General features: G+C 48.4%; 1 protein-coding gene across 1 annotated transcript in view; it reads right to left on the bottom strand.

Annotated features, from left to right (window-relative positions):
- Window positions 1–19,902, bottom strand: part of SHPRH (SNF2 histone linker PHD RING helicase) — a 1,474,452-nt gene that overhangs the window by 1,331,746 nt on the left and 122,804 nt on the right. The window contains exon 5 of the mRNA XM_069606718.1: window positions 10,936–11,014. Coding sequence (XP_069462819.1) covers window positions 10,936–11,014 — 79 coding nt within the window. The remainder of the gene's footprint in view (window positions 1–10,935; window positions 11,015–19,902) is intronic.

The following is a 19,902-nucleotide window of genomic DNA, read 5'->3' as shown; positions in this document are numbered from 1 at the left end:
ATAGGGTGATATATTGTACAATTGGGACACGTTTGAAGCTCATCTAGGAACTCAAAGAAGACAGAAATGAGGGTTTTAGGACACTCTGCACATATTCCTGGTTTAAACGGCAGGCCATCTTGGAGGAGGGACTCCAATGAGAGAATAGCAAAGATAGTCTGCACCAGGGAGAACGGGGAAATGTTGGGACAATGTTGGGGTGGGAGGGTATAAGTTAAGGGTTGTACAGGGAAGTTGGGAGGGGGGTAGAGAAGGCCTTGTACACAGTATCAAAATCAGAGGGAATGAGAGACGAGTTCAGAGCTGCGTATTAAGGGGGAGGTCTGGATTTAGTGGCTTTGCTTTCAGGTGTCCGACACTTAACATAAGGGGGCTTAATACCCCTGTAAAGAGGAGGTAATTGGAACTCTTACTAAATACACCTCAGCCTGAACTTATAGCTGTGCAGGACACGCACAAATATTGGGATCGCCATAAGCTTAAACTACAGCAATACCCAATAATAAGCCAGGCCAATGCAAAAGGGAAGCCAGCAGGAGTATTTATCGCTTTCAAGACAAACTTACAGGTTTCAATCATGAAGGTGTTAGTTGATAAAGAGGGCCGGTTTCTTTACATTTAAGTGCAAATGGGTTAGATGACTAACTTTTGCATCTAAATATGCCCCGAGCACAGACCAGGAGGGTTTTCTGAAGACAGCTCTGTTCAATTTGGAACAGTTTTGGCCAGGGAAAAATAATTGTGATGGGGATTTGAATATTGCATGGGATCCATTACGGAATAGAAGCTCCAATACTTTGTATGCTAGACCTCCACCTTCACTAGCTCTTAGACAGAAATTTGACCAGCTGACACTTAAAGACATATGGCCTGCCTTCAAAGGAGATGAAAGGGCGCATACATTGTATTCCCACGTTCACAAATTATTTTCCCCAATAGACTACTTTTGTGCTTCGACTAGGCTCATAGGAAGAGTGACACAAATCGACACCCACACAATTACCATCTCAGACCATGCACCTTTGACCACGGACCTTAACTTTCCCGAAGTGGCTCCCATGCTCTGGAGCTGGAAATTCCCGAAAGATTTAATATTAGATCCGCGTTTAAAGCCACCCTTAGGGGGAACTTATTGCAATACAGGCACATGGGGGAAGCTTAGGCGTAGAATGGAAATAAGAGCTGGAGTCGGAGGTAAAGGATATCCTTAAAGAAATGTCAAATATATCCCTGAGTCTGCACAGGCGGTATCGCATAGCTAAAGGTAAATTGGACTTAATACGAACTAAGCAGGCAGAAAGATACTTATTATATTTAAAACAGAGGGTATATGTTAAGGCACATAAAGCAGACAGAATGCTAGCTAGACAATTAAAACAGAAATTGGCGTCCCAGATAATTCAAGTAGTGGAAGATACAATTGGAAAAAGGGTAACGGTGACAGAGGATATTATAGCCCAGTTCCTAGCATTTTATTCTACTTTATATGAGTCAGATTCCCCAGACCAAGAAGCACACAAACAATGATTTACAATCAATCAATTCAAATGCAGAAAATCTCAGAAGAAGATAGAGTGAATTTAGATAGGAATATTACTCAAGAAGAAGTCTTATCAGTAATAACTAACCTTCCAACAAATAGAGCGCATGGTCCAGATGGGTATATTGCCTCCTTCAATAAAATGTTTTGTGTAATCTTAGCCCCTAAATTAACAGATCTATATAATTCTTTTATTGGGAGTGGTAAAATTACAGCTTCAATGGAAGAGTCTAAAATAATTTTATTCCAAAGCCAGGTAAGGATCCATCTAAATGCGGGTCATACCGCCGATTGCGCTCATGAATATTGATGCAAAAATATATACAGAAATTCTTGTAAACCGACTTAAGGATCTTATGCCTCACCTTATCCATCCCGATCAGAAGGGATTTATTAAAGAACGACAAACCCATGACAACATATAGCAAATCTGTGATCTAATTTAAAAGGTGACCAAAACTGGGAATGCAGCAGTTTTAGTGTCATTAGACGCTGAAAAAACATTTGACCGTGTGGAATGGTCCTTCCTTTTTAACACCTTATGAGCCATGGGGTTTGGTTCTAAATATTTAGCAATGGTTAAGGCTAATTATGTGTACCCTTCTGCTAGACTGCTTATTAATGATCAACTTTCCCCAAGCGTTGATCTTGATAAGGGTACGAACAGGGCTGTCCTCTTTCTCAGCTTTTACATGCACTGCATTTAGAACCTTTATTATCGCAGCTTTGACAATCCGAACAAATAGAAGGTATTTCCTTTGGGGGAAGAGACTCGTAAGATGGTGGCATATATACTGATTATATGCTCCTCACGGTCTGTAACCTGAGCAGCTCAATACCTGCAGACCTAGTTCAACTAGAAAAATTCAGTACTGTGACTGGTCTTAAAATTAAATATCACAAAGGCCAGAATTTTGAATTGGGTCTTAAACAAGGTGAATTATCTGTAGCAATGTCGAAGACAAAGTTTCGATGGATGCCATGGAGCATCCGGGTTTTGGAGGTAAACATAACACGTGACTTAACAACCATGTTGTAAGGAAGCCTTTCTGAAAAGCTCCTGAAGATCTGTACTGATCCTGGCCTGCAAGTGTGGCCATAGCGTGTGCTAAACCTTTACACAGCAATATCAGTTGTATGAATGTAGCGGGCACGAAAAGATGAAAATCCGGACGTTGGAGGTTTGAGGATCAAGGAGTTATAAGCAACAAGAGAAAGTGTCTGGTACAACGAGGTGGAAGGAAGATGGCGGTTGCTGGGACCTAGCCGAGATTTTGCCGAACAAAGCACAAAGAGGTGTTGAGGACAGAGGACGAGGCCCAGTGGACTGCTGACCGTGATTAGGACTGTGGAGTGACTTGATAGTCACACAAAGTGCATTAGGGGTAGAGAAAACTGTGGCTTGTGGAAAAGCTCGCTGAAGGCTGTGCTGCTGGATTGTAGAACTGGTGCGGGACAGTGTTGATCAAGCAGCTGGCAAGGTGGCTGGAGCGGCCGCTTGCAGCGTGGCCGTGGGACAATACAATAATATAGGAGGTGAGCGTCGGGGGAAGAGGGACTGGGCCAGACAGACAGGGGACATTGTGCAAGCCCGCAAGGGCACTGACAATGCGGCAAGCTTGAGAAGTGCCCCCGCCCACCCTCTCGCATGCATAAGCGAGATAACAGCCGGATCACAGCATGGGGCATTTAGCTGTACCCTAATGGAGCTGCCAAAACGAGGAAGTATATGGGCCCAGGACACAATCTGCATTGGTCGGAGCACGCCCATAGGCACAACAAAGGAGGGTACTGTGGACAGCGGTACACTTTGCATTCGCACCAGATAGAGTACAGAAGTGCGTTTGAAACGCTGGAGCATCGGAGCTTAGATACAATGTATCGCTGTAGATGAAACCGCATCATAGACCCAATAACAACAGGCGAAATTGCAAGTCGAGAAGTGCTCGGCAATCAGCAACTTTGAAGTTGACTTCACACAGCAGCCCTGATATGGCAGAACACAAGGGTGAGCACACACCCTCTGATCATATTGAGAGCAGGCACTGCAGAATGTGGAGCAGCCTACAGCTGTATAAGGACAGTGCTGGAGTGGGGAGGAGGTGCAGGAAACGCCAGAGCAACAGAAAAATAGCATTAAAGTGTAATTGCCTCAGCCAAGTGAGTGACGTTCTGTGGCAAGACTGCATCCCTTGAGGTGCACATTGGGCAGCAAATTCGGGCAAGCTGCTTCAAGAAAAGTGGCAACAAGCAGTCCTGGTATGAGGGTATATAAGAGAGGGCACACACCCACTAGACCCAACGCACGGAGGCGCTACAGACGCAGGGCAATCCACATCCACACAGACAACCAGGAGAAGGCGGTAATGCCTAGCGTGCTAGAGATTATGGAACACAAGTTCAAGTAAAAACCTGCAGCGAACAAGGGCCTGAGCAAAATAAGACCTGAGGTGCTAGGAAGAAGCAGATCCACGCTGGCTGCCTCAACAACAACAGGGTTGTATCATAACGGAGAAAGGAGGCCCATCAAGGCACTAAACCAGGGGAAGGGTGAGAATATACACGTATAGGAGGCTGACACTAGCACTCAGAGTACAGCGACCAAAGGGGTGACAAGAGCAACAGCTGGTTGTCTATAATCAGACTCTGGGAAGTGTGCCTGACTACAAGGAGGCCCCAAAGGTGCCACGCACCTCACGAGAAAAACACACAGAGGACAGCACGCAAACGTCAGCAATCCTGGAGGTGACGAATTGCATCAGGCATCATGGCAGCGCATGTACGCAGGGGGACTGACTTCCTCCCGGAAAGCACAAGGCGCAGGCACAGCAGGAATACGAGGACGCCCTCTGGTAGCGAAGCCCGTTCAAAGCACCTGGGAGCCATCTCAGCTACCCCGGAATTTTACGAGTAGACCCCAGGCAACAGCTGGCACCCGCAACAGGCGCAAGTAAACAAGCCGGCAGTAGGAGTGGATTCGCCGGTCCAGCACAACTCATCCATGGCGTCCAAGTCACAGAAGAATAAGTCTAAGCAGCCGACATTGGACACCTTTGCTAAATCCACAAGTTTGGCAGACAGTGCTGTATCAGAGGCCATACCAACGCAAGGAGACCAAAATCCCACCAAGGGAGATCAGCAGGTCCTGGATGCCATAGCGGCCCTCAAGATTGCTTTGGAATCTAAAATGGACGCCATTAGCCTGGACTTGAACCTGTTGAGGAAAGATGTTCGGGCGCTCTCGGAGTGCACTGGGACACTGGAAAAGGAGGTAGCAGTGAATGCAGTCAGCCAGAAAGACACCTCCAGGGACGTATCCATATTACAACAGCAAGTGCAGAATCTTGAGGGCAGAGTGGAAGATGCAGAAGGCCGGGCCAAACGTAACCATGTGAAAATTATAGGACTTCCAGAAGGCAAAGAGGGCGCAAACTCGACCAACTATATCGAGAATATGTTACTGCAGGAAATAGGTCCAGGCGCCCTCACCTAGGTCTTTACAGTGGAAAGAGCTCACAGGTCCCAGTCTAGGAGGCTGCCTCTAGGTGCTCCACTACGGCCTATAATAGCCAGGATACTCCATTATAAGGATAGAGAACAGATCCTTGAACATTTCCGGAAGGGTGGCACAATTCAGCGAGCATTGCCGATGTTGCTAGTAAAATGGGAGGTTGACTCGTTCAGATATCTGGGAGTGAACACATTTCATGACACCAAGACGGAATATTTACAGAACACACTTAAGGCGGTAGACAAAGTAGAAAAGTCCATGGCTTTCTGGATCAGATTCTGCTCTCGCTGATGGGGAGAGCGGCATCATTACAAATGGTGGTGCCCCCCGAGGCTTATAATTTTTTCACAAATATTCCATACAATATTCCTAGAGGCTTTAAAAGGCTCGACGGTATTTGTTGAGGCTTCTTATGGCACGGCACGAGATGCATAGTAGCACTAACCAAATTGCAAAGACCATACGAACAAGGTGGCATAAAGGTGCCCAATTTTGAGGCGTATTTTGTGGCGAGTCAGTTGCAATTTATCACAAATTGATTATCAGATGAACAGACCCAAGACACTTTGATGCTACAGAACTTATGCGCCCTATTCTATCTGAAGGTGGTGTTATGGTTGACACCACCAAGTACCCCAAAGTCCTCATGGCTGCTGAAGCTGGGAGGGACGATTTGGCACAGAGCCTGATGTTTCTAAGGAAAACGAGTGCTGCATTCCCCAACCCCCTCCGGTCCCATTGGTGGCACTCAAGGCCAAAGACCCACAATTTAGACTGAACGTGAGGAAATACTGGGAACCCATGGGAGTGGTGACGGTAGGAGACTTATTACATGGTGGCAAACTAATGGACTTTAATGTAATAACCTCAGAACTAGGCATACATACAGGACAGTACATGCTTCATGCTTCATGCCTCACTAGATTTAAGCAGAGGTGGCCAGGTACGGACGGGTGTACCAAGAGTATAGCACCATAGAAACACTACAATATCTCGGAAGGGAGATATGCAGTGTCTAGGTTGTATGAGTTATTCATATCATCGCGCGAGGACATGCTGAAGCAGACCAGGTGCAGTTGGGAGGCGGATTTACAAAAGCAATTAACAGATGCAGTCTGGGCTAGAGCATTAGTCTATCATAAAAAGGTGTCTAGAAACGCAAAGCTCCAACTAATACAACTATATATTACTCACAGGGCATACCTGACCCCAAAGAGGATTGCCAATTTCAGCAAAGCAACATACCAAACTTGCCCGAAATGCAGACTGATTAATGCAGATCTGGTGCACATGTTCTGGGCTTGTTCTGAGATCCGGCAATACTGGGAAGGATTAGCACAGGCTTTGGCCAGGGTGGGTATAACGCTGGACACAGGCACACCAAACAGCCTGTATGCTCGTCATTTTCGTGCGACCAAAACAGGCAAAATACGTCAGTAAGCCAAAGGACCTATCATATATCATGGCAAAAATGAGACTAGTGATGGGGTGGAAGGCGCGCAGGAGACAAGAAGTGCGCCTGTGGTGGAGTGATCTCCATAAATGGATGCTGGCGGAAACCTCAGTGTGGCAGAAAGCAGCCTGCCGGGGTCAAGGGGAACCTAGTGTTGACCTCGACTCCTGGAGACATATGGTGCAGGAGCTGAGGGCTTTACAACACAGCTACACTTGAATAGTAATATGACCCATATGATCAGTAACGAATGTGAAGGCACATATATGTAGTCTATGTAAGATGCTAACACAATGTTAGTGGAATAGGGCGGGATGAGGGTGGGGGAGATTTAGGGGGTGTGGAACATACAGAAATCAATTTAATGTTCGCTCTGAGAATTATTTGTGGCCAATTTTCACCCCCTATCAGATGAAATTCAAAAGCTAGTCCAATCCTAGAGCCCTTTAATGGTATTGTGGCCGGGGCGGATTAACACAATTAAAATGGTGATCTTATCTAAGTTGTTATAATTTCAAGCTCCTCCGATACGAATTCCAGCTTCCTTTATTCGAACGTTGCATAAAATAATGTCAAAGTATATATGGAAAAATAAACCCCCACCCATTACATTGAAAACATTAATAATCCCTTTGAACAGGGGAGGGGTAGGCCTCCCTAACTTTAGAGACTATTACTGTGTGGCACAGTTGCGCGTTTTTAAGGAATGGACTCAGATAAAAGGTGGAGACCGATGGAAAGAGCTATGGTGGGACCTAGAATGTGAGAGAAACTATGGTTACCTAGATCTGACAGACCCCAGAATATACATCAAAGTGTAATTACAAGGGTAGTGGAGGATACTTGGGAACAGGCTGTCCATCAGCATGGCTTTACATCATTTCCTTCCCCGTTTACCCCCTTGTTTGCAAATTCTCAATTCACTCCAGGAAACTCAGCTATTTCCTTCTTTGAATGAAAAAGGGAGTGGTGTATAAAGTTTAGAGACATGTTTTTAGACCAAGAGATTAAAGAGAGGAGTTGGCCCTCCAAGAGAAGCATTACTTCCAATATTTTCAAGTCTGCCGCAGGCTAAGGACCCCATCTAACAGGTTGGCAGCACTAAGACCACTCACACCATTTGATCAGTTTGTAACTTCTAGCTCAGCGGATAAACACTTAATTTCTAGATTATGCAAGCACTTGGTGGATGCACGTCTGCCAAATGTCCCTACATTTCAACTGGCCTGGGCAAAGACCTTGGGACATATGCCTACAGACGAATCATGGTCCCGCTTATGGTTAGAAATTCCAAAAATGACAAGGTCTATACAAATTAGGGACTATTGGTTTAAATTAATGTATCAGTGGCATTATACCCCCAAACGATTACATAAAATCTCTACATCGGTTCCGGCCTCTTGTTGGAGGTGGTGTGGTGGGAAAGGGGATTGGTTGCACGTATGGTGGTCGTGTCCTAAATTAGCTCAATTTTGGTAGGAGGTGCAGGAAAATATGAAGGGAATATTTGCTTTCAAGAAAGAGAGACCCCTTGGAGAAAAGTCTTTTAGGCTTGTCACCACAAGACAACCAATAGTGGCTGAAATACAAGAGGAAAGCATTCTATATTCTTCAATTGGCTGCACTGCTAGTAGTCGCTCAGAAATGGAAGTCTACGGATCCTCCACACATAAAAGACTGGTATTATAAGTTGTGGAACTTTGCATCCTTAGAGTGGATTACATACACAGTCCAAGGGGAGCAAGCCAAATTTTCAACGGAATGGGCAATGATCTTGAACATTCTACGCTGGGACTTTATGGGACATTAATGCCTGCAGAATTTGCGAATACTGAACATTCTTTTAACTCAATGACAACCTTGATATTCTGTGTATATGGGAGGGTGGGATGGTTAGGGGTAGGAAAGTGGTTTTGGGTTAGTTAGGGAATGGGTTGCTTTTCACCAACAACCTCCAGTAGTGGGAAACACTGTGCCCAGACTGCCTGCTTACGCTGCTTGCCGTCTGTCTGAGCTGAGTCTGCTCCCCGCTCCACTCAAGCCAATAAGGCAGATCCGGCTCCATCTGCCGCTCAATCTTCCACTCAGGCAGCTGGCAGGTAGCCTCCGAAAAGCAGGCTTGCACGCCAGGCCTCGGACAACGGGCTCCAACAGCTTCATCTTAGAGGAAGGCACCTCAAATCACATCAAGCCGCACTGCATGCTACTCAATCAGCATACTTTATTTTGGCACAATTAGGCTATAAAAGTTTACAATAAATAACACATACAAAATGTGCATAATTCATACAGGTGTCTTAAAAAATCTAAGATCGAATTTAAAAAAACAGGAATGGATTTCAAAATATATCGTCACAACTAGTTAAGACATAGCACATAAAATCAATATCACAAAGTCAATAATCTACTTATTTTGGACCAAGCTTTACCAATCCAATCCGACACAGCGTAAATCACATCCTTTATATTTGAATTTCTGCACAGTAAATCAGCTGCACTTCAAAACCTGACTCCATGATTATTTAAACAATCCGTAAGTTTTGAATGCCAGACGAGGTATTCAAACATTTGGGAATCATTGCATTTAAAGCCCACTGTGTATGCATCTATCACAAATTGTTTATAAGATGATGTTAAATTAGAAGGATTGTACCATAGATCGTTGAGATTCAAAATAGAAAGGCTGTTCTTGACATTACTGAACTAGTGTAATGAAGTCGCACCTTGGCCATAATCTTATCCAACGTATCAAAGGTTTCAAAGCAACATTATATTCGATTGGGGTAAGACCAAGATCCAGTTGTAAAGGGATGATAGGTGCACCTAACAGAAGTCTTCGCAACCTTTTCAAGAAAATATTTTCAGTGGTGGCAAATTTGTTAGATTTAAAATGGCCCAAAACGTCAGCCCCATATACTGCCTCTACAACAACCTTTGCTTTGGAAACCACAAGCGCTGGGGTAAGGATGCAATTCCCAAAGGATTTAGAAAAGGTCAGTAAACTGTTTCTCACTTTCCCCAATGTCAGGTTAGCGTTACTCACTTTTATCCTCCCACTTATAATTCCAGCATTCTCTAATTCCCAAACAATCAAAACATAAGGCCTCTCTATCTTATTTTCCATGAGGCAGGCACTTTACCAGATTGTACTATTGTACTGAATAACAAAAGCAAATAGGGTGCCCATACAGTTGGGTTACCTCTTAAACAAATATGCCGTTGTTCTGTGAGGTCCTTGTGCTATACCCCAGGATTGGTTCTCATTTGATTGCTTTTTGAACTTCAAGTAACGTAAAAACTACAGGTTCATCTCGACATAATAATTTAATATATTTTTGGAATTTGCAATAAAGATCAGTCTATTTTACTTATATAAAGTGGAGAAATTATCGAACCACATGGTTTTGTTACTTGCCATTTCAAATGGGTTCTCCTCTTTTTTAATACTTTGATGGACTAGTTTCCAAAATGCTCTGGTATCCTTTGTATGTGACGCTTGCATTAGAGCCTCCCACCTCTCTTTAGCCTCAGTTATTTTTTAAAGATTTAAGCACATTGGTATACTCTGTCCTTAACTGCGTCACGTCATTTTCAGTACCAGGATCACCAATGCTTTTTAGAGCCTTCAATAGTTCACGCTTTTTCTTTTGTCACTAATTATCATACCAGCTATCTTTGGTGGATTGACAACTAGGAATAAAGCTATTATTGCAATGGAACTTACAATGAGAGAATTCTGTAATTGTAATGTGCCCAAAACATGTTCAACAGTAGGCAATTGATCGCAATAAATTGCTAGTCCAACCAAATCAGGTTCAGATTTCTCCCATTTAACATGTCTCCTATTATTAGCACTATATATGGCCTAACTGTCTGCTCTATCATTTCTTAAGTCATTAATCACTGCATTCCAATTGAAGATCAAGGTAAAAGACAGAGCCCCCATGGTCACGCTCCCTTCTTTGGGTAACTTCCATTTTCTGAACACCTTTCAAATGGGGCAAGCTTATCAAAATATAAATGACTTGTTTTATTATCCTTTAGGTAAAGATGGGATATCATCAATTACTCTCCCATTAAATGCCGATACACGTAGTTTAAAAAGAATTGAAGCTGACTGAAGTGCATGTATTTAGTGCTTGTTGCATGCAGGGGGAACATTAGGAGAGATCTCATATTAGATCATCTTCTTCTATAAAGGGGTGTAACTTTCTCATTCCAATCGCAGCTTAAATTCCCCATACAAAACAATCATTGGTCTTGCGCATCCCTATAGACCCAGTTGTCTAAAACATAGTCCAGTGTATATGTAATTTCCATACCATTATTACCATAAGGACGATTTAATATGTTAAATAATAGAAGGTGGCTGTGATCCTGAAACATGAGATGTAAACCTTGTAGATCAGCTTTGTTTTTAGAGAATCTTACCTGCCAGTAAACGGGTTATAGTAAAGTTTCATCCCATCCGGTGTAGTGACTTCTCTCCAAAGGTAGTGTAGGGTGTTTTCTAAAAATAGATTAAATTGGGGGAAAGGTCAGTATTGCTGTTTAACATACTTTCTCATTTCACACCATTCCACAAAGTTCTATTCCTTGCTGTCTACACTTGACCAACAAAGCTTCAACAGAAACATATTATACGTTTCAGTTTTTAGTATGTAAATCTAGCTCAGTTCAAATTTCCCATTCCTTTAGGTGCACGTGAACCAAATTCGTACACTAAGCACTGTTCTAAGTAACCTCATTTGGAAGACTTATTTTGTAAGGATCTACATACCACAAGTCTCCTGAGAGTATATATCGCTGGGTTTGAAAATAAAGATCGGGGTACTAATGCCGTGAACAAAAGGCCGACCATGTGGATTTCAGGCTGAGAAGGCTGCACCGCAAAGTCAGCCTTTTGTTGACAGCCCTATTCCGGTACCTTTTGGGTGTGATCCTGCCCACCTAGTCACCCCAGTCTGCTGCCCTCGCCCCGTCCCTGCTCACTCCTGCCACTTGCCTGCTGCAGGCTCCTTCCTCTGGCTGCCTCCTTCCCGTAGACTGGACAACGCGACCCTGGAAGCCTAATGCAAGCATGTCATACTTTTGTGCACAACCTTTTGTGCCTCTGGCTTCTGGGGTTGCAGTATCTAGACTGCAAACAAAAAACTAAACTGTTAGAAAGTGAGCATGTTGCAAAAGCCAGTTTTTCCAAGTCTTTCCAAATTCGAGGTTACAGGGTTTGTGACAGAGAATGGCCAGGGGGAATTCCACAGTTTTACGCTAGGAAAGAGAAGGTTTTACACCTTCTTTGTTTTTGACATTTGGGGAGTAGATGATATTGTCAGTAATTTAGCCTAGATTCATGGACGAAGCATGTAGGATAAACCCAGGAGTTAAGATTTAGGCAACTGGGCAATACACGCCACTTTGAATTGAGATTAACAACCCGAGGGTTGTTACCCATAGGTAATGAGGGAATGTTACCCATAGGGTATCCTACCCTATGGGTAACATTGATTCTGATGGATACAATGAGGTCTCATATGCAGATTACTTACCTTTAAAACATGCAGCCTTCACGCTAGACAGATATTTTTAATCACGCTCGCACAGCACTGGGTGGAGCCACCCATACCCATGATGGTGCAATGATGCGCCTTGCAGCCTCTTCCAGAACTGACAGTGTCAGAGGTATAAGTAGTGCCACCTCCCAAGTCCAACAGCTCCTGGAAAAAACCCACTGCAGGCATGCTAGGATCATTCCTAGGCAAATTAATGGAATAGCACACACAGATAAGGAATCTGCAGAGGAGACATTGGGCCTCATTACAAGTCTGGCGGCAACCATCCGGTTTTTCCAGCGTGGTTACTGCCGGACTCGTATTACCATTCCGCCTCTGTGACTCCCGGAATTACCAGGGCATTACGACCCTGGTGTCCCGGGAATTCCAGAGGCAGAATTTGGTAAACCCCCATTCCCATTGAGTCCCGTAGAACTCAGTGGGAATGGGGAAGTGGAAACACCGGCACCATCTCGTGATGGTGCTGGTGTTTGCACGTCCGCCTGCAGGCGGGCGATGTTAAACCCGCCAGGTCAGACCTGGAGGGAACGCCACCTCCCGCCTGCAGGACTCGAGATCGGGCGGCCCGGATTAAACAGTGGCGGCGGGTTTACCATCACTGTTATTTCCAGACTGCCTGACCCGTAATGAGGCCCATTGTATCTATCAGAAGAAATAAGTTACTTATCTGTAACTCTCCCCCCCTCGTGATATGGGTCTTACATGGATTAAAATGCTATGAATATTCCCAGTCTCCAGGCAGACACTGACACACTGACACAAACCCCCCAATTCCCCACCCCCCCGTTCACTCTCATCCTCACCTGCGACTTATGTTTCCAGCCGGGTGGGAGGTGCTTGTTTAGAATGACCAATCTGAGTGATCGCAGAGCGGTCTTTCTAAAGCATAATTCTTTTCTTTTTCGGTATGGTGAAAGGTATTTTCATCAATTAGAAACTGCCTTCTTTCCAGGGGCATGACTTGGCTGAGGAGGGCATAGATGTTGTGGTGGGCACCAGAAAGCAGAGTATATGAAAGTTCGTTTTGTGCATTCGGCTGTGCTTCTGCAAGTAGTGCAGTGCACAGGGGATTGATCATTTTTCCGCTCCCCTGACAAAGGTTTTGAACTTCGTGCAGACACTGGTGAAGGAGGGGCTGTAGGGGCCACTGGTGATATTTGGCTGCACTATCCATCTTTATGTGAAAGCCTGAACAGGGCTCACTGGTCAATATCCCAATTGTGGTGCAATTCCTGAAAGGGTTTCTGATTCTCTACCAACAGTGCCATACTTCAGTATTATGCGGATGACACTCTGCTCTCTTTCAGGCTCCCCTCGCCTCCTCTTCTCTCTCGCTCATTCCTGACTGTCTATCAGCGATTCAGGAGTGATACGCCTCCAACGATCTCTGCCTTAATGCTAGTAAGGAACAAGTTACTTACCTGTAACTGTTGTTCTCCAGCGTGGGTCTGGCATGGATTCACATGCTCATGAATATTTCCCGTCAGGCCGGGAATCCTCGGTAAAGAAAAAAAATCAGTATCAGTTTCGTTTCTGATCTGTCTTTCTTAGTAGTAACCAATCACTGCCCTGGTCTCTGGGTCATACTGCCTCCAGCCAATGACTGCCCTCTCCCTAAGCCCCGCCTCTGGCAGCCATCCTCAGATTTGGTAGCAGGTAAAGTGGGATTATGACCAAGTGAAGAGCTGCAGAGGGCTAGGAGGGAGGGTTCGCATGTGAATCCATGCAAGACCCACGCTAGAGAACAACAGTTACAGGTAAGTAACTTGTTCCTTCTCCAGCAGGGGGTCTGGCATGGATTCACATGCTCATGAATATAAGAATACATAGCAGTACACACATGCACAACCATGTGAGGTGGCAAAGGCTCAGTATTAAGCATTACATCAAAACTCAATATTAAGCATTTCTTACCTCCTCACCAGGCTCACCTTAAGCGAACAGGTTGAGCAGCACCGCTTGGCCGACCCTGGACTCCTCCCTGGAATCCCGGTCGATGCAGTAGAATCTCGTGAAGGTGTGCGTCGACCTCCACGTAGCAGCCCTGCAGATGTCCAGCAGGGGCACAACAGACAAGAACATTGTGGTAGCAGCGACCGCTCTGTTCGAATGGGCTCTCGGACAGCCGGGCAACGGTCGGTTCGCCAACCGATGACAGTGCATGATGCAGCCGGAGAGCCATCTGGAAATGAAAGCCTTCGAGAGAGCCTTCCCTTGGTTCACAGGTCCAAAGTTCACAAACAGCTGTGATGTCCTCCGAAAACTCTTCGTTCGGTCCACGTAGAACTTCAGCGCTCTAGCTACATCCAGCGAGTGCAAAGTCCTCTTGGCCGACAACGAAGGCGATGGGAAAAAGACTGGTAACACCAAGGGCTCGTTGAGATAGAAGTCCGACGGCTACTTGGGCATGAAGGAGGGGTGCGTAATCAGCACTACCCTCATGTCGTGAAAGGTCAGGTATGGAGGCTTGCAGGATAGTGCCTGGATCTCTCCCACGCGTCGTGCGGAGGTGATGGCCACCAGGAACGCTGTTTCCCACGACAGACACTTCAACGGAGCCGAATGCAATTGCTTGAATGGGGGACTTATGAGCCTGGTCAGCACCACGTTGAGCTCCCACGCCGGGGCTGGCGCCTTCACCGGCAGGAATGATCGAAACAGTCCCTTCATAAATTCCTTAACCAGGCGATGAGACCACAGGGATGACCACCCTGTAGTCCTGGTGTATCGGAAATCGCTGCCAGGTGTATCTTGATTGAAGCATGAGATAGTCCAGTTTTGGCTAGCGACAGAAGGTACGGCAATACTTGAGGGGTCGTAATCCGCAGAGGGTTAATCTTCTGTGCACGGCATCAGATAGAGAACCTCTTCCACTTATGTCCGTAGCACTTGAGAGTTGAGGACGCCCTGGCCTTCGCAAGAACCTCTCTGCAGTCGGCCGGGATATCGTATCCTCCAAACTCTAGTGCTGCAGGAGCCAGGCCTGCAAGTTCAGCGACTCCGGGTCGTGATGAAGAATTGCGCCTCCTTCTCTGGAGAGAAGATCTGCGACCGTCGACAGCTTGACTGGTGGGGACGCTGACAAGTCCAGAAGGTCGGGGAACCAGATCTGTCTCTGCCATACCGGTGCGACGAGGATCATTCTGCACCGGTACCTCTTGAGCTGGTTGATGAGTCGGAGCAGCAACGGCAACGAAGGAAACGCATATAGGAACAGGCCGTCCCAGGGGAATGAGAAAGCATCGCCCATGCTCCTCGATTGGGGAAACCTGCTGGCGAACCTCTGGCACTTGGAGTTCAGCGTCATCGCAAACAGGTCGATCTGGGGTTTGCCCCATCACTGAAAGAGTCGGTCCACTTGATCCTGGCGTAGTTCCCACTCGTGGCACGAGCGCAGATCTCTGCTGAGTGAGTCGACGATGGTGTTTTTTATCTCTGCCAGATGAAACAGCACCAGAAACATCCCTTGAGCAACGGCCCAATGCCACAGGTCCTGGGCTTCCTTGGATAGGGCCGGGGGTCTGGTTCCGTCCTGCTTCCGGATGTAGAACATCGTGGTGGTGTTGTCGGTGAAGATCCTCACCACCTTGCCCTTGAGGGACAGGAGAAAGGATCTGAGGGCCCAGAACACTGCCCGGAGCTCCAGGATGTTGATGTGGAGCGGCTTCTCCTCCGGGAGCCAAACGCCTCTCGCGTGAAGATCTCTGGTGTGGGCTCCCCACCCCTCCAAGGAGGCATCCATCGTCACCGTCGCCTGGTGGGCCGGGGTCTGAAAGCCTGTCCCCGCCACTAGATGAGCGCGGGTGCCCCACCACCGGATCGCTCGTCAGAAGGTTTCGTTGAGAGGAATCCTGTCCTCGAAGCTGCCCGACGCTTGAATCCAGCGGGTGTCGAGGAACTCCTGTAGAGGGTGCATCCGAAGCCTGCACAGGCGCACGAGATAAATGTAAGAGGACATCATCTGGAGGAGGGACTTGAAGGACCTCACTCTGGCCACTTCCGTGGCCAGCAGACGCTGCACCTTGCCTAGGATGGCCTATGTCCTTTCCTCCGACAGTGAGGCCAGACGCGCCACTGTGTCGAGCTTGGCTGCCAGAAACAGTGCGACTTGAGAGGGGACCAGGTGGAACTTGGGGAAGTTGATGGAGAACCCCAGGTCCGTGAGCAGCTGGACGGTCTTCGCTGTGTGTTCTACGGCGAGCTCCCTTGTCCTTGCGCGGATGAGCCAATCGTCCAGGTAGGGGTAGACGTGGATCCCATGCAGGCGCAGCCGCACCGCCACTGGAGCGAGGCACTTGATGAAAACCCTGGGTGCCGACTTCAATCCGAACGGGAGGGCCTTGAACCGGTAGTGCCGCCCTTGGACCACGAAACTGAGGAACTTCCGGTGTCCTTTTAGAATGGGAATGTGAAAGTATGCATCCTCCAAAACCAACGACGACAGGAAATCGCCCTCCTCCAGCTGTCCCAGCACGTGCTGGAGGGTGACCATCCGGAACTTCTGTGCCTTGATGTACTTTTTCAGTCGTCGCAGGTCTAGGATGGGTCGCCACCCTCCTGTCTTCTTTTTCACAAGGAAGTACCTTGAGTATACTCCAGAGCCCCAGAGCCTCTTTGGGACGAGCTCGATGGCACCTTTGAGCATCGCCCTTACCTCCAACAGCAGTTGAGGGACGTGGTTTTCTTTTCTGGCCACGGGAGGAATGCGGGGGCATTTATTTAGAAATTTGAGGGTGTGACCCTGGGCCAGGGCGTCCAGCACCCAACGGTCAGTGGAGATGGACTCCCACACGCTGACGAACTTTGCCAGCCAGCCTCCCACCAGGGTGCTTCGGTGGGGGCCCCGACGCCACGGTCGGTTCAATCTTGCTTGGGGGATGCCTTGCCGCCTCGGCCTCCCTGGCGACGACGGCAGGACCCACCCGATTTGCCTCGTCCTCTATAGGCTTCCTGCGACGAGGAGCGGGCCGCTTGGCGGTACGTAGAGGAGCCACCGCCAAATCCCTTGGAGGCATCCTGCTTGCCTCCGGGGCTCCGAAAGGACGGCCTTCGTTGCTGGAGAACTCCTTCGGCCTTAGCTGTCTCCGTGTCTGCCTTGATGGCTTGGAGGGACTCATCCACTGTTTTCCCAAACAGGTTGTTCCTGTCGAACGGCATGTCCAAAACCTTGGCTTGTACGTCCTGGCGGAAATCCGTCGCCTTGAGCCACCCTTGTCGTCTGAGGCAAACGCTGTTGCGTAGCTGGCAGAAACCGATGTCGGCAATGTCCGTTGCCACCGTTATGGCGTGGTCCGACGCCACCTCACCTTCCTGCAACATCTCCAGGGCCTCAGCCCTCTTGTCGTCTGGTAGGAAGTCCAACAGGCGGGCGATTTTGTACCATAACTCCCTGTCGTAACGGGCCACGATCGCGAGGGCGTTGGCCGCCTTAATCGTGGTTGCCGCCGACGAGATAACTCGTCGTCCCATTGCATCCAGCTTCTTTCCTTCGCCGTCCGGCGGGGAAGTTGACATTGAGGCCGATGCCCCCCCCCGCTTTCTTCTTGGCTGCTGCTGAGACGACCGAGTCAGGGGTCGGTTGCGCCCTAAGGCACAAAGAGGCCGTGTCGGGGACCTGGTACTTCTTCTCGTACCGATCCCTCTTGGCAGGCGTCGTAGACGGGTTCTTGAGAAGGGTGAGACCCTCATCCCAGATGTCATCCAGCAGAGGCACGGCGAGGACTGTCTTCCTCTTGACCTTGCGGCGTTGGTAAAGGAAACCTTCCTTCTTCTCTTCGGTGCAGAGCTGAAAAAGCTCAAATGCCCTGGCGATCATAGCGTGGAAAGACCCAATCTCGTCGGGTGGGGTGGCCCGGGCTGGAGGCGATGGGAGCTCTATCCTGTCGTCGCCACTCTCGTCATCCGTAAACGTTGTTGCCGTGTCCGTGTCTGTTCCCGTGTCATCCCAGGTACGGGGGACGTGGGCAAAGGCTGAGCAGGCCGCGAGGGCTGAAAAGGCGGGGCTGGATGGGTCCGTCTTCTCTTGTTTGGGGGAATTCCCAACGGGCCTGGCTCTGGCTTCTCCGTCGGGCCTGGTTCCGGCTCCTCCATCGGTGGTAGGGGCAATCTCGTCCTTATCTCCGAACATAAGGATTGTACTGCCAACAAAATGGCCGCTGAGTTGTCCTGCGGCTCCGGAAGTGACGGTTGACTAGGAACCTCGCTGGTGCCGCCGTCGTTCTCGTCGTCCCCTTTGTCGGGATCCCTCCCGTGGGACCGGGCCTCTGCGACGCCCTCATCGAGGCCCTCCAAGACTTCAACCAATTCCTCCTCGGAGGCTGTGTCCGTGTCCACAATGGCCACCGCCCCGCCCCCCTCTTTTTCCTCTGGGGTTTTAACAGGGTCTTCTCGATGGGCCTGAAAGAGGCTTCCCTCTGCGGTGGCAGGGAAACTCTGGGCCCCGAGGTCGCCTCCACTGGTGTAGCCTCCTCAAGCTGCGCCAGGGCCGCTGCGACTTCCTCGATAGAGGCCTTGGCTGGGTGAATCAAGGCCTTCACCACCTTCTGCGGGCATGTGGCCTTTACCTTGGGGGAGGGTCACCGCCTCAGTCCCCCTCGGCTGGATCCTTCGAGATCGACCGGGGCCTCTCCAGAAGCTTTCCCGGGTTCTCAGCCTTCCTCTTCCCTGAGCCACAGCGTTGGCTGGTGGTTGATGGCGCTGGAGAGGATGCGCCCTGCCTGGCAGCCGAGGAGCCTGACCATTTGGCACTCCCGGTTCCCGTGGACTCGCAGTGCTTTGCCTTCTGTTGGGTCCCCGTTACCGGGGCACCCTCACAAGACTTAGAAGACCGCTCGGACTTCTTCTTCTCACCTGACGGGCTCTTTCCTTCCAGCCAGTTGGAGAGACGAAGGTGTTGGTCCCTGATGGTCCGTTCCGACATGGTCCCGCAAAATGCACAGTTCTTCTCCATGTGCGTTTTGTCCTCATGACGGCAGTAGAGACATTTTGAGTGCTCGTCCTCCTTGACACATTCTGCAGCTGGCATCCCGGGCAAACTCTGAACAGCTTTCCGGGTGTCGAGCTTCCTTTCTCCTAGGCCATGTCCTGGTAGGATGCAGAAACTTCTGGACTCCTCCAAGAAGCGTAACTGGACGAAAACTTCACCCTTGAGGGGCGTAGAAAATCGAAAACGAGTCCCCATTGATCAGATGTAGACACGGTGGAGCATGAGGCTCTATTTGACCGAAAAATGAGAAAATCTCTTTGAAAAAGCACGACAACGCAGCAAAAAGCTCGAGAACTAAACACGAGGACTCCCAACACATGAGCGTGCGGTAAAAATCTGAGGATGGCTGCCAGAGGCGGGGCTTAGGGAGAGGGCAGTCATTGGCTGGGGGCAGTATGACCCAGAGACCAGTGATTGGTTACTACTAAGAAAGACAGATCAGAAACGAAACTGATACTGATTTTTTTTCTTTACCGAGAATTCCCGGCCTGACGACCGGGAATATTCATGAGCATGTGAATCCATGCCAGACCCCATGCTGGAGAAGACAGAGATCCTTCTCATTGGGACCCCTGCTCCTGCTTTCCCTCTCGCACTCTGGCCGCCCCCCTCGGCCCCTCTTCCTTCGCCTTCCTCAGAGGCAAGCAACCTTGGTGTCATCTTCGATTCCACTCTCTCCTTCACTCCTCACATCAAGGACCTTGCCAAAAAGGCCCACTATCAGATGCATCTTCTAAGAGGTATTCTTCCTTTTCTTACATTCACCCAGAAGCTCACTGTCTCCCGATCCCTGGTTCTCTCTAGGCTGGACTACTGCAACAGCCTATTTCTCAATCTACCTTC

This window comes from Ambystoma mexicanum, chromosome 4p, assembly GCF_040938575.1.
Source record: "Ambystoma mexicanum isolate Mex_15411 chromosome 4p, UKY_AmexF1_1, whole genome shotgun sequence".
Lineage (NCBI taxonomy): Eukaryota > Metazoa > Chordata > Amphibia > Caudata > Ambystomatidae > Ambystoma > Ambystoma mexicanum.
This window is presented reverse-complemented; position numbering and strand designations above follow the sequence as displayed.